This window comes from Heptranchias perlo, chromosome X (assembly GCF_035084215.1).
Source record: "Heptranchias perlo isolate sHepPer1 chromosome X, sHepPer1.hap1, whole genome shotgun sequence".
NCBI classification, from domain to species: Eukaryota; Metazoa; Chordata; class Chondrichthyes; order Hexanchiformes; family Hexanchidae; genus Heptranchias; species Heptranchias perlo.
In genome coordinates this window covers 12140410-12158408 of record NC_090370.1, presented here as the reverse complement: position 1 = coordinate 12158408, position 17999 = coordinate 12140410, and the positions used below count along the sequence as shown (strand labels likewise).

The 17999-nt window shown below is 47.6% G+C and overlaps 1 protein-coding gene across 3 annotated transcripts in view; it reads left to right on the top strand.

Annotated features, from left to right (window-relative positions):
- The window catches only part of LOC137307280 (beta-1,4 N-acetylgalactosaminyltransferase 1-like), an 80258-nt gene that overhangs the window by 51996 nt on the left and 10263 nt on the right, over positions 1–17999 (top strand). For all 3 annotated transcript variants that reach the window (XM_067976728.1, XM_067976727.1, XM_067976729.1), the window contains exons 7-8: positions 1671–1763; positions 14130–14317. In XM_067976728.1, coding sequence (XP_067832829.1) covers positions 1671–1763; positions 14130–14317 — 281 coding nt within the window. The remainder of the gene's footprint in view (positions 1–1670; positions 1764–14129; positions 14318–17999) is intronic.

Below are 17999 nucleotides of genomic sequence, written 5' to 3'. Positions count from 1 at the left end.
TCCAAGGGAGTGGAAGCTGGCCGGGATTGCTTCTTGGACCAACTGTGTCAGCTTCGGCTCAGTGGGTTGCACTCTTGCCTCTGAGTCAGAAGGTTGTGGGTTCAAGTCTCACTCCAGAGACTTGAGCACAAAATCCGGGCTGTTGCTCCAGTGCAATACTGAGGGAGTGCTGCACTGTCTGAGGTGCTGTCTTTCGGATGAGACATTAAACCAGGGCCCCCTCTCAAGTGGATGTAAAAGATCCCATGGCATATTTTCAAAGAGCAGGGGAGTTCCCCACCGGTGTTCTGGTCAATATTTATCCCTCAACCAACATCACTAAAACAGATGATCTGGTCATTATCACGTTGTGGGATCTTGCTGTGCACAAATTGGCTGCCGCATTTCCTACATTACAACAGTGACTACACTTCAAAAGTACCTCATTGGCTGTAAATTGCTTTAGGCCGTCCTGAGGTCGTGAAAGGCGCTAGAGAAATGCAAGTCTTTCTTATACCAGCAATCCATTCAAACAGAAAGTGAGCAGAGAGGCCGAAGGCTTGTTGTACAGTGAAGAGGACAAAATGTAATTTAAAAGGTGTAATCTGTCTGTCCTGCTCTAGGGCAGGTCCTAACTCAAATCTCCCACATATCAGCTTCTTGAACCACTTACTATGGGAAGACTAGCTGAGGTGGTTTCCTGTTGCCTTCCTCATGGTTTTTACCTTCTCCGTGGGCTGCAACCATGAGCCCCACCTGCCCTTCACACCCACATACCCATCGGACGCAAGTACTCCCATTGAGCACTCGGTATTCAGAGCCAGGCCTCTGGTCTCCCCTCGCTGGGGCAGTCCGAAGTGGGGCCTGACCCCAACCCTTCTGACTCAGGTGGGAATATTGCAACTGAACCAGTGGCCGCTCTGCCAAAAGGTGCATTTCCTGAGGATACCACCCTGACTTTGAGTTTTCCTTGCACCGATGCCTCTCTCTTTACCTGAAAAAAGAAAATTACATTGAATTTACAGCACAGAAACAGGCCTTTCGGCCTAACTGGTCTGTGCCGGTGTTTATGCTCCGGACGAGCCTCCTCCCACCTTACTTCATCTAACCCTATCAGCATACACTTCTTTTCTTCCTCATGTGTTTATCTAGCTTCCCTTAAATGCATCTACACTATTCGCCTCAACTACTCCTTGTGGTAGTGAGCTCCACATTCTCACCACTCTCTGGGTAAAGAAGTTTCTTCTGAATTCCTTATTGGATTTATTAGTGACTACCTTATATTCGTGTCTTCTAGTTCTGGTCTCCACCACAAATGAAAACATCTTCCCTACGTCTACCCTATCGAACCCCTTCATAATTCTAAAGACCTCTATCAGGTCACCCCTCAGCTTTCTCTTTTCTAGAGAAAAGGGAATTGGATAAATACTTGAAGGGGAAAAATTTACAAGGCTGTGGGGAAAGAGCGGGGGAATGGGACTAATTGGATAGCTCTTTCAAAAAGCCGGCACAGGCACGATGGGCCGAATGGCCTCCTCCTGTGCAGTACCTACTATGATACTATGACCTCATTATATCCACCTCCCTGCTTTGACTGAGCAGCCTCCATCCTACAAGTTAAAGAACTTATTTGCATGGATAGAATGTGATTCACTGATGGACCAGTTAATTGTTCATTCTCTATTTCTCAGTGTTGTTCAAGACAGATGGACATCAGGCTGCGTTTACCATTCGGATTCGACATCCCATCATCCCAAAGCTTTATAACGTTAGGAACCTGTCAGGTCAGTGGCAGCTTGCTTGAGGTCAGTGATGGTGACTGGTTGAAATCACATTTTGTAAATAGTTGAACAGAATTGCACATGGCTCATGTTTGTTATAGTCTTTCCCTGTAGAGGTCATTTGGCACTGAAAGGTCACCATTTGTACGATCTATAGGGCTGAGTCCACGATCCCATACTCCCAGGAGGGAGCCGCATTCACGGGGAACATGGGCGGAGAATCATAGCCTTATCTCCGACCTGTGCTCCATTTGGGCCCAGCTCCCCTGATGGGAGTGTGGAACCAACATCTATGCTACAACCCCACTATTTGATCATGGCAAAATTGGGTCTGTGCCGACCCAAGCCGAGGGCACACCTGTTCCTGTAGAGTGGGGCAGGCCGTGTTGACTTTTGAAACATAAGTCCTGCAAACTATGTTGAATAAGCTACAGGCACGGGGAAAGTTTGCCCAGAGAGCTTGACCTGCGGCACAGTTGGCTTGGGAGCGCAAGATATGGTGATGCAGCAACTCTTAAAGGGCTGCCGCCAGCTTTTAAAGGGTAAGTTGTGGCGGTGGAGGAAAGTGGACTCATTGTTCATAATGGTACAACATGCTCAGGTGCGCAACACTGCTCCCCTTGATGCTGCATAGTTGGGAGGTCCTGCTGTAAGGGGTGCCTCAAAGGTGCCATCTCAATGGAAGAAGTTTGCCAACTGAGTCAATGCAGTCACCCAGCTGGCATCAGGAGCTAGGCATGCATTTCATGTGGGGCTCATCAAAAATGGCACAACCCTAAGATGGGAAATGCCTCACCCTCTGAAGTACAATTTGAAGCTTTGAGTAGAACTATTCTCTTTCACACACTGTCTTTTTAATTGTTTCCAAACTCTTCATGAAGGTGGAGGTGGCAGCTGAGGAACAGCAAGCATGGGGCTGAGGCATCCAGGCCCAGATGCTTCTCAGCTGTTCGGGGTTCTTTAGTGGAGTCAGTAGCCATGGGTGCAGAGGACCCTAAGAGCCATTCACCCAGTGCATCTTATCCTTCAAGTAATGCAGGCATCGTGGAATGATGCACAATGGAGGCTCCTTCCTGGATAATGGTCACTGAAAAATGATGGGGGGAATTTATAGCTGAATTATAAACCCTCCCTCCCTCCTCGCTGCAATGCTCAGAGCTCCCCCACCAACCCCTGATCATCTTGATTGCCAGGGTCCCTCCCCAGTGCCAACCCTTTCTATTCATGAAGGTCATGAGACTGATATGAAGAGCCAAGAAGCAATAATAGTGTAGCCCCTTTCAAACATAGCAGTTGTCACTTCTCTGGCATACATGATGCACTGAAGACTGTCTCGCATGGGCGATGTCTCCTGGGGAGAGCTGGAAAAATCCAGTAGCTCGAAAGGTTCCTGCTGTGGTAATCTTCACTTCCAGGGTCGGGTTGTCCATCTTCCAGATGTTTGCAGGTCATTGAGCAACAGATGGTGCAACTTGGGGGTAGCCTGTCTTGTGAAGACAGGTCCCCTCTGACATGTCCAGGGATGGTGACAAGTGAGGACAAATGCCTCAGGGGCTAATGCATCTCCATTTGTTGGCCTCCCATGAACTCAACTCATCACATTTGGAACCCTCCCGTTAAAAAGTACAGGAAAAGACCAGCTGGCCCATTGTGCTTGACTACTTCTGATACGGTGTAATTTACACACACCACTGCCCATCTCTCCCCCTACAGTTCCACAATCTTCTGGGAGAGGCAAAAAAAAGGGAAAAAACCTTAGGCCAAATTAGACTAAAACTGTGGGAAATTCCTCTCTACTCATGAAGGGGATCAAGCTAACTTCGGGACAACTTAGTGATTGGTAACACTAACCTCCCATTGCCCAACTTTGGGTTCACCAGTAGCAGGAACTTGTCCATCTCTCTTTTGAACTCTAGCAGTGAGTCCCCATCCTCACCTTGTTGCCTGGTGCAGTGCCCAAGCTAGCAGAAGCAAAGAATAATGCAGCAAAAGTCCCAATTTATGCCAAGGGGAAACCCAAAATTACAAACACTGAGAACTATCCAGGGAAAACCAACTAATCCCTGGAGCAAAATACATGCAAAATACACGGCATTTTTCTTCACATTCTCCCTTTCCGAACCCGGCTTCAGCAGAGCAACTTGCCTGGGCCACACCTATGCCCAGTTCTGAGGGCAAAGCCTCACCCAAAGATGTAGAGTTTGGTGAGCCCCCCCCCCCCGCCCCCCAGCTATAAAATGGGATTTAAATATTGAACTGAGGTCGTGCCAGTCAGTAGCAAGGCCTCATGATTCGCTCCTAAATCTCCCATTAAAACATTGGGAACCGCAGAAATCAGTCGTGTGGAGGTTGGGAACTTAATCTTCCGTTTCCTGGCTGTTCCAAAATGATCCCTTACATCTTTAAAAAGGGATTCCGAGGGCTCACCTGGTAGCTCAGTGGGTAAATGCACCAATGTGGTACTGAGCCCTATATAACAGGAATGGATGAATAACCAGAAAGGTCCTAGGTTTGTTTCCTTAATTGATCTCAACGCAGACAACGGTGGATCAGTATTATTGGTCGCAGTAGCTCTGAAGTAGGCAGGGAGAAATCAGCCTCCGTTCTTGTCCTCGTCACTTAAAAATGGGCATGTCTGGGGGAGATGAGGACCAGGAACTGAGGCTCGCATCAGGCTTGGTTTTGATGCCTCCCATGGTTCACTAGCCCACTCATTCACAACATGATGATTAGCCGCTTGAAAAAGAGGGAGTTTTTCCCCAGTGCTCTGACCAGCATTCATCCCTTAACCAAACACCACGAAAAACCGATTAACTGGTCCTACTATTCACTTGCTGCTTTTTTGGGGGCTTGCTGTGCGCAATTTAGCTGCTGCATTTGCCTACAGAACAACAGAGACTGCACTTCAAAATCCATTGGATGTAATGCACTTTGTGACATCCCGAGGATGCAATAAGGCGCTAGATAAATGCAAGTTGTTTCGTTATGGTGGCACAAGCAAAGCCCACTAGGCACTGGCACAGTATGGCGATGTACAATAACAGCGTTGGCACTCCCCCAGGACACCAGGATCATCCCCACCCCAAGCTGCTTAGTAAAGCTTGCCCACTGAATAGCAGGAGCATAAAGTATGTCAGTGTGCTGTAAACCAGAGAACATCTGCAATAAATTTTTAAAAAGCACCTAACTCCTGCCAGCTCCTCAGCAAACATTGTGAAATGAATTTATACTGCCTTTGGTCTCCTGATCACTCAGCCTGTAATTTGCTACAAACCTGATTTCACAGAAAACATACTGTAAAAACATTAAGGGAATTTTTTGTTCTTTTAACCGGTTTCTCCCCATCTCTTTTGAAGTACTGGTTGTTTTGGGGATACAGTTCTTAGAGTAGCAGCACCCCAGCAGTACTGGCACCTCACCTGTGGACATTCTACCATGTGTGAGCCTAGATATTGAGCACCAACATGGCTGACTCTTAACTGTCCTCTGAAGTGGGTTAGCGAGCCGCTCGTTTGTATCAAACCACGACCAGTGGCTCAAGAAGAGGGCCCACCACCACCTTCTAAGGGCAACTAGGGATGGGCAATCAAGGCCAGCGACGCCCACATCCCGAGATTGAATAAAATAAAAACAAGCAACAATGTAAAAGTACCTTGAAAGCCACCATCTGGCCAACCACTTACCTTCCCGAGTACAGTTCTGGGGGTATCACCTCTTACCAAAGACCAGTAATGACCCAGAAGTCAGAACTTCACATCCCTTTTCTCTCAGTTCCTAAGCAAGATACCTAAATCTATTTTTAAGCACCTCTGATGTTGTGGATTCCCACTGGTACAACTACCACTGGCTCATCTCCCACTCCTCGTACTAACTCATCCATGATCTCCTTAACATCCATTACCTTAATCCCTGAACAACAAACCACTGCCCTGCTAGCTTGTCACAAATAACTCCACGGGATCTCCAACTACCATTACCTTCCTCCTCTTTTCTCACACAACTGCTTGCTTTCTTATTACCTCAGGCTGCACTGCCTCATATATTTCACCAGCCCCCTCCACAGTACCACTTTTTAAGAGGCAATTTTGTGAGGTGAGGTCCCAGTATGGAGCCTCAGTACAAAGGGAGAGAGAGGTCAGAGAATCAGCCCTCTAGTCCAATAAGCCTATCTCTGACGTGCTCCTGTCTAGCAAGGCTCTGCGCTGGCAGTAGAGCCACACAAAATGACCCCTTTAGTACTTGACATCTGTTTGACACTTCTATTTCCTCTGTTACTCCACTGATCTTCCCACATCTCTTACTGATTCTCTTACTGTTACTCACTGACTTCCTCTCTACCTGCTTCTTCCTTTGTCAATTCATGCTGGTCAGCCCCTCATATCTCTCACCGATCAGCCACATATCGTAACTGAACTCTTCGCTCACAAATTTCTCTGTTACCACAGCCCTCTAATATTGCAAAACTTTCCTTCTGAATCTTAATGCAGCAAAAATCCTGTCTGATTCCTTAGCCATCCAGGACAAAGCAGTCCGCTTGATTGGCACCCCATCCACCACCCTAAACATTCACTCCCTTCACCACCGGCGCACCGTGGCTGCAGTGTGCACCATCCACAGGATGCACTGCAGCAACTCGCCAAGGCTTCTTCGACAGCACCTTCCAAACCCGCGACCTCTACCACCTAGAAGGACAAGGGCAGCAGGCACATGGGAACAACACCACCTGCACGTTCCCCTCCAAGTCACACACCATCCTGACTTGGAAATATATCGCCGTTCCTTCATCGACGCTGGGTCAAAATCCTGGAACTCCCTTCCTAACAGCACTGTGGGAGAACCGTCACCACACGGACTGCAGCGGTTCAAGAAGGCGGCTCACCACCACCTTCTCAAGGGCAATTAGTGATGGGCAATAAATGCCGGCCTTGCCCACATCCCAAGAATGTATCAAAAAAAACTCTCAGCGCTCAAGTCTTATTCCATCTCTTTTAATGCTCTAATTTAAAGAGCAGTCACAGTTTCAATGACAACTTTTATCTCTTTGTTTTTGTTGGTTGGAAAAGACAATCGATTGTTGGAGATTTATCAAAAGAGCAATGGCTCATTGACCCCACCCACTTCCACTCAGGGTGACTTCCAACTATGCAGATGCAGCATGCAAATACATAGGAACATAGGAACAGGAGTAGGCCATTCAGCCCCTCGTGCCTGCTCCGCCATTTGATAAGATCATGGCTGATCTGTGATCTAACTCCATATACCTGCCTTTGGCCCATATCCCTCAATACCTTTGGTTGCCAAAAAGCTATCTATCTCACATTTAAATTTAGCAATTGAGCTAGTATCAATTGCCGTTTGCGGAAGAGAGTTCCAAACTTCGACCACCCTTGGTGTGTAGAAATGTTTTCTAATCTCGCTCCTGAAAGGTCTGGCTCTAATTTTTAGACTCTGCCCCCTACTCCTAGAATCCCCAACCAGCGGAAATAGTTTCTCTCTATCCACCCTATCTGTTCCCCTTAATATCTTATAAACTTCGATTAGATCACCCCTTAACCTTCGAAACTCTGGAGAATATAACCCCAATTTGTGTAATCTCTCCTCGTAACTTAACCCTTGAAGTCCGGGTATCATTCTAGTAAACCTACGCTGCACTCCCTCCAAGGCCAATATGTCCTTCCGAAGGTTCGGTGCCCAGAACCGCTCACAGTACTCCAGGTGCGGTCTAACCAGGGTTTTGTATAGCTGCAGCATAACTTCTGCCCCCTTGTACTCTAGTCCTCTGGATATAAAGGCCAGCATTCATAGAATCATAGAAGTTACAACATGGAAACAGGCCCTTCGGCCCAACATGTCCATGTCGCCCAGTTTATACCACTAAGCTAGTCCCAATTGCCTGCACTTGGCCCATATCCCTCTATACCCATCTTACCCATGTAACTGTCCAAATGCTTTTTAAAAGACAAAATTGTACCCGCCTCTACTACTGCCTCTGGCAGCTCGTTCCAGACACTCACCACCCTTTGAGTGAAAAAATTGCCCCTCTGGACCCTTTTGTATCTCTCCCCTCACCTTAAATCTATGCCCCCTCGTTATAGACTCCCCTACCTTTGGGAAAAGATTTTGACTATCTACCTTATCTATGCCCCTCATTATTTTATAGACTTCTATAAGATCACCCCTTAACCTCCTACTCTCCAGGGAAAAAAGTCCCAGTCTATCTAACCTCTCCCTATAAGTCAAACCATCAAGTCCCGGTAGCATCCTAGTAAATCTTTTCTGCACTCTTTCTAGTTTAATAATATCCTTTCTATAATAGGGTGACCAGAACTGTACACAGTACTCCAAGTGTGGCCTCACCAATGCCCTGTACAACTTGAACAAGACATCCCAACTCCTGTATTCAATGTTCTGACCAATGAAACCAAGCATGCCGAATGCCTTCTTCACCACCCTATCCACCTGTGACTCCACTTTCAAGGAGCTATGAACCTGTACTCCCAGATCTCTTTGTTCTATAACTCTCCCCAACGCCCTACCATTAACGGAGTAGGTCCTGGCCCGATTCGATCTACCAAAATGCATCACCTCACATTTATCTAAATTAAACTCCATCTGCCATTCATTGGCCCACTGGCCCAATTTATCAAGATCCCGTTGCAATCCTAGATAACCTTCTTCACTGTCCACAATCTTGGTGTCATCTGCAAACTTACTAACCATGCCTCCTAAATTCTCATCCAAATCATTAATATAAATAACAAATAACAGCGGACCCAGCACCGATCCCTGAGGCACACCGCTGGACACAGGCATCCAGTTTGAAAAACAACCCTCTACAAACACCCTCTGTCTTCTGTCGTCAAGCCAATTTTGTATCCAATTGGCTACCTCACCTTGGATCCCATGAGATTTAACCTTATGTAACAACCTACCATGCGGTACCTTGTCAAAGGCTTTGCTGAAGTCCCTGTAGACCACGTCTACTGCACAGCCCTCATCTATCTTCTTGGTTACCCCTTCAAAAAACTCAATCAAATTCGTGAGACATGATTTTCCTCTCACAAAACCATGCTGACTGTTCCTAATCAGTCCCTGCCTCTCCAAATGCCTGTAGATCCTGTCCCTCAGAATACCCTCTAACAACTTACCCACTACAGATGTCAGGCTCACCGGTCTGTAGTTCCCAGGCTTTTCCCTGCCGCCCTTCTTAAACAAAGGCACAACATTTGCTACCCTCCAATCTTCAGGCACCTCACCTGTAGCGGTGGATGATTCAAATATCTCTGCTCGGGGACCCGCAATTTCCTCCCTAACCTCCCGTAACGTCCTGGGATACATTTCATCAGGTCCCGGAGATTTATCTACCTTGATGCGCGTTAAGACTTCCAGCACCTCCCTCTCTGTAATATGTACACTCCTCAAGACATCACTGTTTATTTCCCCAAGTTCCCTAACATCCATGCCTTTCTCAACCGTAAATACCGATGCGAAATATTCATTTAGGATCTCACCCATCTCTTGTGGTTCCGCACATAGATGACCTTGTTGATCCTTAAGAGGCCCTACTCTCTCCCTATTTACTCTTTTGCCCTTTATGTATTTGTAGAAGCTCTTTGGATTCTCCTTTGCCTTATCTGCCAAAGCAATCTCATGTCCCCTTTTTGCCCTCCTGATTTCTCTCTTAACTCTACTCCGGCAATCTCTATACTCTTCAAGGGATCCACTTGAACCCAGCTGCCTATGCATGTCATATGCCTCCTTCTTCTTTTTGACTAGGGCCTCAATCTCCCGAGTCATCCAAGGTTCCCTACTTCTACCAGCCTTGCCCTTCACTTTATAAGGAATGTGCTTACCCTGAACCCTGGTTAACACACTTTTGAAAGCCTCCCACTTACCAGACGTCCCTTTGCCTGCCAACAGACTCTCCCAATCAACTTCTGAAAGTTCCTGTCTAATACCATCAAAATTGGCCTTTCCCCAATTTAGAATTTTAACTTTTGGGCCAGACCTATCCTTCTCCATAGCTATCTTAAAACTAATGGAATTATGATCACTGGTCCCAAAGTGATCCCTCACTAACACTTCTGTCACCTGCCCTTCCTTATTTCCCAAGAGGAGGTCAAGTTTTGCCCCCTCTCTAGTCGGGCCATCCACATACTGAATGAGAAATTCCTCCTGAATACACTCAACAAATTTCTCTCCATCCAAGCCCCTAATGCTATGGCTGTCCCAGTCAATGTTGGGAAAGTTAAAGTCCCCTACTATTACCACCCTATTTTTCTTGCAGCTGTCTGTAATCTCCTTACATATTTGCTCCTCAATTTCCCGTTGACTATTTGGGGGTCTGTAGTACAATCCTATCAAAGTGATCTCTCCCTTCTTATTTTTCAGTTCTACCCATATAGACTCAGTGGGCGAACCCTCAGATTTTTCCCCTCTCACTACTGCCGTGATGTTCTCCCTAATCAAGAACGCAACTCCCCCTCCTCTCTTACCTCCTGCTCTATCTTTCCTATAGCATCTGTACCCTGGAACATTGAGCTGCCAGTCCTGCCCCTCCCTTAGCCATGTTTCAGTAATAGCTATAACCATCCCAGTCCCATGTACCCATCCATGCCCTGAGTTCATCTGCCTTGCCCATCAGACTTCTTGCATTGAAATAAATGCAGTTTAATCTTGACTTCCCTTGGTCTTTGCCCTGCTTTCTGTCCGGTCATGTTCTGTACACTCTCCCTTACTGCCTTTTGTTTCTGTCACCACTTTATTTCCCACTGACTTCCTGCATCGGTTCCCATCCCCCTGCCATATTAGTTTAAACCCTCCCCAACAGCACTAGCAAACACTCCCCCTAGGACATTGGTTCCAGTCCTGCCCAGATGCAGACCGTCCAATTTGTACTGGTCCCACCTCCCCCAGAACCGGTTCCAATGTCCCAGGAATTTGAATCCCTCCCTCTTGCACCATCTCTCAAGCCACATATTCATCCTAGCTATCCTGTCATTCCTACTCTGACTAGCCCGTGGCACTGGTAGCAATCCTGAGATTACTACCCTTGAGGTCCTACTCTTTAGTTTAACTCCTAACTCCCTAAATTCAGCTTGTAGGACCTCATCCTGTTTTTTACCTATGTCGTTGGTGCCTATATGCACCACGACAACTGGCTGTTCACCCTCCCCCTCCAGAATGTCCTGCAGCCGCTCCGAGACATCCTTGACCCTTGCACCAGGGAGGCAACATACCATCCTGGAGTCTCGGTTGCGTCCGCAGAAACGCCTGTCTATTCCCCTTACAATCGAGTCCCCTATCACTATAGCTCTGCCACTCTTTTTCCTGCCCTCCTGTGCAGCAGAGCCAGCCACGGTGCCATGAACCTGGCCACTGCCACCTTCCCCTGGTGAGCCATCTCCCCCAACAGTATCCAAAACGGTATACCTGTTTTGGAGGGAGATGACCGCAGGGGACCCCTGCACTGCCTTCCTACTCTTCCTCTGTCTGTTGGTCACCCATTCACTATCTCCCTCAGTAATTTTTATCTGCAGTGTGACCAACTCACTGAACGTGCTATCCACGACTTTCTCAGCATCGCGGATGCTCCAAAGTGAGTCCATCCGCAGCTCCAGAGCCGTCAAGCGGTCAAACAATAGCTGCAGCTGGACACACTTCCCGCAGGTGAAGGAATCAGGGATACAGGAAGGATCCCTGAATTCCCACATCCCACAAGAGGAACATGACACGGCCCTGGGATCTCCTGCCATGACTTAACCCTTAAGTTAGCTTAACAACAACTACAATGTCAAGAGAAAAAAAAGGAAAGAAAAACTACTTACCACTCCCTTTAAGGAGTTTACTCCTTTAAATTGTTCTTAATTTAGAGAATGTTAACTACACTAGGGACCTTGATTCACTAAAAAAAAACGCTACTTTCTATAAGACCTGCAGACCTTCCCTTTCTTTTTACTTTAGTTACTGTAGATAAGTAGAAATACTCACCTGAACCTACTCACCAATCAGGTGCCTCCCGTGTCGCGTCCCGATCTGATTCCTGACGTCACTTCGAACTCCGTCGCTCCCTCTGCTCCGATCCGCTCCTCTCAGCTGTTCTCAGCGCTCTGAAATCCCGCCTTTTTATGGGACGCTCCCTCTGCTCCGATCCGCTCCTCTCAGCTGTTCTCAGCGCTCTGAAATCCCGCCTTTTTATGGGACGCTCCCTCTGCTCCGATCCGCTCCTCTCAGCTGTTCTCAGCGCTCTGAAATCCCGCCTTTTTATGGGACGCTCCCTCTGCTCCGATCCGCTCCTCTCAGCTGTTCTCAGCGCTCTGAAATCCCACCTTTTTATGGGACGCTCCCTCTGCTCCGATCCGCTCCTCTCAGCTGTTCTCAGCGCTCTGAAATCCCGCCTTTTTATGGGACGCTCCCTCTGCTCCGATCCGCTCCTCTCAGCTGTTCTCAGCGCTCTGAAATCCCGCCTTTTTATGGGACGCTCCCTCTGCTCTGATCCGCTCCTCTCAGCTGTTCTCAGCGCTCTGAAATCCCACCTTTTTATGGGACGCTCCCTCTGCTCCGATCCGCTCCTCTCAGCTGTTCTCAGCGCTCTGAAATCCCGCCTTTTTATGGGACGCTCCCTCTGCTCCGATCCGCTCCTCTCAGCTGTTCTCAGCGCTCTGAAATCCCGCCTTTTTATGGGACGCTCCCTCTGCTCCGATCCGCTCCTCTCAGCTGTTCTCAGCGCTCTGAAATCCTGCCTTTTTATGGGACGCTCCCTCCGCTCTGCTCCTCTCAGCTGTTCTCAGCGCTCTGAAATCCCACCTTTTTATGGGACGCTCCCTCTGCTCCGATCCGCTCCTCTCAGCTGTTCTCAGCGCTCTGAAATCCCGCCTTTTTATGGGACGCTCCCTCTGCTCTGATCCGCTCCTCTCAGCTGTTCTCAGCGCTCTGAAATCCCGCCTTTTTATGGGACGCTCCCTCTGCTCTGATCCGCTCCTCTCAGCTGTTCTCAGCGCTCTGAAATCCCGCCTTTTTATGGGACGCTCCCTCTGCTCTGATCCGCTCCTCTCAGCTGTTCTCAGCGCTCTGAAATCCCGCCTTTTTATGGGTCGCTCCTTCTGCTCTGATCCGCTCCTCCATTAGCCTTATTGATTATTTTCTGCACCTGTTCATGACACTTCAATGATCTATGTACCTGAACCCCTAAGTCCCTTTGGACATCCACTGTTTTTAACTTTTTACCATTTAGAAAGTACTGCCACTCTCCTATTTAGTATTCGGCAAATCTGGCAGCATAGATCCACGGTGTATTACGAACGTACGAAAATGATGGACAGGAAAAGTCTGAATGGTCCATCTAGCTTGTGCCATATAGTCCTGATACTCAATGCATCATGATACGATACTCCCAATCCACCCAGAGCCACGTAATCTCCTGGGAGAGCCGAAAAACCAAATAAAAACCCAGGCCAATTAGGGGGGAAAATATCAGGAAAACTACTCTCCGACCCGTTTCGGCGATCGAAACTAGTCCAAGAGATCACTTCGACCCTGGCTCTTGTGCTTGACAGACATGAAACTCAGAAACCAACTTGTTAGGACAACAGTCAGATTATCAGCCAAATGAAACTATAGTTTCCTATGTGTTATGATCTGGAATGCACTGCCTGAAAGGGTGGTGGAAGCAGATTCAATAGTAACTTTCAAAGGGGAATTGGATATAGACTTGAAGGGGAGAAACTTGCAGGGCTATGAGGAAAGAGCAGATGGAGTGGGACTAATTGGGTAGCCCTTTCAAAGAGCCGGCACAGGCACGATGGGCCAAATGGCCGCCTTCTGTGCTGTGAGATTCTATGATACAAAGTCAATTGGTGACTGGGAGGATGGACTTGAGGTGGGCAGTGCCCTAGGGTCTTTTCTAAATAATCAGTCGTTCAAGATACTTGGCATTCTGCAGAGCCAGGACGAGTTTTATGGATGTATTAATTGAAATTCAACATTGTGGGGTTAATGCTATGAGCCTGTGCAATCAGTGGGGAGCTTTTCACATTGGAACCATGGAGAGTCGCGGGCGTGAAAGGAACAAACAAGAATGTAGTTGTGTTAAATTTGCTAAGTGCTAATAATCTAATTATTATCAATTGTATGCTTTGGGGACATTGCATTTTTTAAAAGCTAAATGTTGCTAACCTAATAGTGAATTTGAAAAACTCCTGACTGGGCTCAATTTCCAACCCATGTCTTGCTCTGAATTCACTTGCTGGTCCAACACTACTGAAATATTTTAATCACGTCCTGGCAACCAATACTGGCAAACTATCTGGCGGCATGGACTCGAAAGTAACAAAAAAAAAGGTGGTCACTTACGTGTTCTCTGTGTTTTAGGCTATAACATCAGTGCCTTGGTAACTATAGCAACCAAAACGTTCCTCAGATACGACAAGCTGAGACAACTGATATCGAGCATTAGGAAGTATTACCCCAATGTCACCATTGTAATCGCAGATGACAACGACAAACCACAAAAGATTGATGGAGCCTTTATTGAGCAATACTTCATGCCATTTAAGAAGGTACATGTCTTTTGTGAATTAGGAGGCAGGGACAGGGTGGTGGGGGTTCTCCATGCCTGAGGCTTTGATCTGGCCCAGAATGACAAGAGGGCCACTGATTTCTTTTTTGACAGCTGCTAGGAGTCTTAAGTGAAATGAAGCTTAGCTGGATAGTCCCGACCTACTCCGACACCACATCACTGACTGCGATAACTGCTCACTCACCGGGGTTGCCAACTCTGGTTGGACATATTCCTGGAGATGCAGTCACGTGACCTCCCCACACTCCTGCCATTGGTCGCCCAACACGGCCATACTTGCGGTGCCTGCCTGCCTTCCCATGGCCAATCGGAAAGCGAATAGATTCTTCTATACCTGATTGGATGATTTTTGATTGTCTCAGCCTTTTCTCCCATCTCTGATATTTTTATTATCAATAAGCAAGGTGCTCAAGGAATTTTTTTTTAAAACACAATTTTAATTGCCCCTATGATTGTACTCCCGGGCGTTCCAGGAGATTAATCTTTAATTCCTGGAGACTCCGGATCAATCCTGGAGGGTTGGCAACACTATCACTCACAGGCAGCTAGTTTGAGAAATGGAAATGTCATGCAGGTACAATGCTGTGTGAAAGTTGGCGTCAAGGCACGTTGCAGGGCAGTTTAAAGAGAGCTCTGAACTACATTTAAACTAAACTGTGCATGAGCAGGGAGTGCTTCAAACTGGATATAAAGGGCAAATTCTTCCATTCCCCAGAACTGATTTTGGTCAGCACAAAGTGGACTTCAGACTAGGAACAGGAGGAGGCCATTCAGCCCCTCGAACCTGCTCCGCCATTCAATTAGATCGTGGCTGATCCGCATCTTAATTCCATTTACCCACCTTAGCTCCATATCCCTTGATATCCTTACCCAACAAACATCTATCGATCGAGGGGACTGTCAACCATGTTCAATATCAGGGAACTATCCATATGATTGCAACAACTTGCATTTATATAGCGCCTTTAACATAGTAAAATGTCCCAAGGTGCTTCACAGGAGTGATTATCAGACAAAAATTGACACCGAGCCACATAAGGAGATATTAGGACAGGTGACCAAAAGCTTGGTCAAAGAGGTAGCTTTTAAGGGGCATCTTAAAGGAGGAGAGAGAGGCGGATAGACGGAGCGGGTTAGGGAAGGAATTCCAGAGCTTAGGGCTGGAAGAGGTTACAGAGAGAGGGAGAGGGCCAGGCCACGGAGGGATTTCAAAACAAGGATGAGAATTTTAAAATTGAGGCGTTGCCAGACTGGGAGCCAATGTAGGTCAGTGAGCACAGGGGGTGATGGGGGAACGGGACTTGGTAAGAGTTAGGATAGGGGCAGCAGAGTTTTAGATAAGTGTTTACAGAGGGTGGAAGGCGGGAGGCCGAGCAGGAGCGCATTGGAATAGTCGAGCCTGGATTAATTGTAAAATATTTTTTGTACATCCCAAGACTCATACAGTGCAAACTAGCAGACATTTGCATTGTAATTTTGACTTGTCTCCATTGCCAAGGAGCAAGAAAAGCCAGGTATTGTTTTTGTCATCACCCTCAAATTATGCAATGCCAGGTTTCATCAGGATTCATTTGAATTTGGCAAACAAGCACTCCTAATGAAAATAGAGGATTGTCCCCACTCATTGTATCAGCATGAGGTTCTATTTGCACACCAGCTATTTCCTGTGTGCTAGTCTTGATAGTGAGTGCTAGCATTTGCCCATTAGAAATGGACAGGTGCCACAGGAGATGCACCAGAGTGGTCCAATTTGGTGCTGAAGACTGCAGGTGCCAGCTGCGTTGAAGGAGGTTGCCAACTGAGCCCTTGCAACTGGCTGCACATGAGGAAGAGGTTTACTGGTATCAGGAGGAAGATGAAGGTGAGTGCGCTCCTTACTGTTGCATACAGTTTCTGTGGGGGCCCGTTAAGCACGCACAAACCTAAGTTGGGAACTCCCACCCAGCTGCGAGGTACCATTTTGAGAAAACTGCACACCGTTCTTTCGTTGTGCCAAAGCTGGATGGCACACTTCTCTTGCAGGTAGACCTGGAGCCACCCAAGCTTCCAGACCAAGGCCCTCCTCTGCTGTTAAAGGGACTTTGCCTGAGTGGGGTCAGCAGCCCTGGTCTCAACAGCTATTAAGCCATCCGCAGCGTTCATCTCCTACCAAAAATGTGGCCATTGTGGACAGCCACTCGCTGATGGCATCATAGCTGCTTGTTAGATAATGACCATTGCGATGCATAATATTTCTGTGGCCAAATACCACCTGGACATTACGCGCCAACTCTTTCTTTTCACGTAGGCATAGGGTTGATATGAGGAACCCTGATGCCATCTGCGACATCTTGTACTGGACGGAAGCCTACTGCTCGGTGAAAGGCGTCCAGTTGATGCCCCTTCTCCACGTGGAAAGGGATGAAGGTGTCGCACTTTGCAAACACAGTGTTTGGTACAGATGTCCACTGCAGATTGCCTGATGCGGTACTTGCTCTGCCGGATGGCTTGAAAGGATCCCTTAGCAGGAGAGACTTCATGCTGTGGTAACCTTCTACAGGAAGAGCCATCCCTGTTCTGGTACAACAGTGAAGCAGTGGTGGTGAAGACAGGTCTCCTCTCATGTCCAGGTAGGTATTGGAGGGGATCAGTAAGGTCACTAACCCGTGAGCCAATGTAGACAGAATGCCTCTGGTGTTGTTGATAGCCCCTCGTGACCTCCTCTTCCCCATCTGAAGCCTCCAGGATGTTGGGAACGCGGCAAGGAATGGCCATGCTTAATACTTGATACGGTGCCATTTAAATACCTGTAGCAGCCTGGATTACTGAAGGAAAGCAATGGCAGTAAAAAGGAAACGCAAAAATTGCAGAGTTCCAAGCAAAAAACTAATGCACAGGGCAAAATTCAAAAGCATCGACCAAGAAAAAGTGTCAGCAAAACTCTTTATGTCAGCACAATGTGTAGCTGTCTTAAAGGTGTGTTTGAACAGGCTGGGCCCCAGGGCATCTTTTACATCAATCTAAACTGGGTGAGCAGCATTCTGTGGGTGGTCCCTCTTTTTTTTTATTCGTTCACGGGATGTGGGCATCGCTGGCGAGGCCGGCATTTATTGCCCATCCCTAATTGCCCTTGAGAAGTTGGTGGTGAGCCGCCGCCTTGAACCGCTGCAGTCCGTGTGGTGAAGGTTCTCCCACAGTGCTGTTAGGAAGAGAGTTCCAGGATTTTGACCCAGCGACGATGAAGGAACGGCGATATATTTCCAAGTCGGGACGGTGTGTGACTTGGAGGGGAACGTGCAGGTGGTGTTGTTCCCATGTGCCAGCTACCCTTGTCCTTCTAGGTGGTAGAGGTCGCGGGTTTGGGAGGTGCTGTCGAAGAAGCCTTGGCGAGTTGCTGCAGTGCATCCTGTGGCGGGCAACCAACATTTACATAATTTTTCTATTGAAATGAGACCTGTGCATGCCTGTGGCACAACTTCACTATTACACAGAAAATCACCAGGTGGGAAATCGTCCCTTTGCAAACTGAGCTCACGCATGCCTGCGGGTTCCATTTCGCAATGCCCGCCTGCTGCCCACGAGGGTCTGCGCACTGGCAAAGCCTCGGCAAATTCCCCTCCAAGTATAAACAACAACAGCTTGCATTTATATAGCGCCTTTAACGTAGTAAAACGTCCCAATAG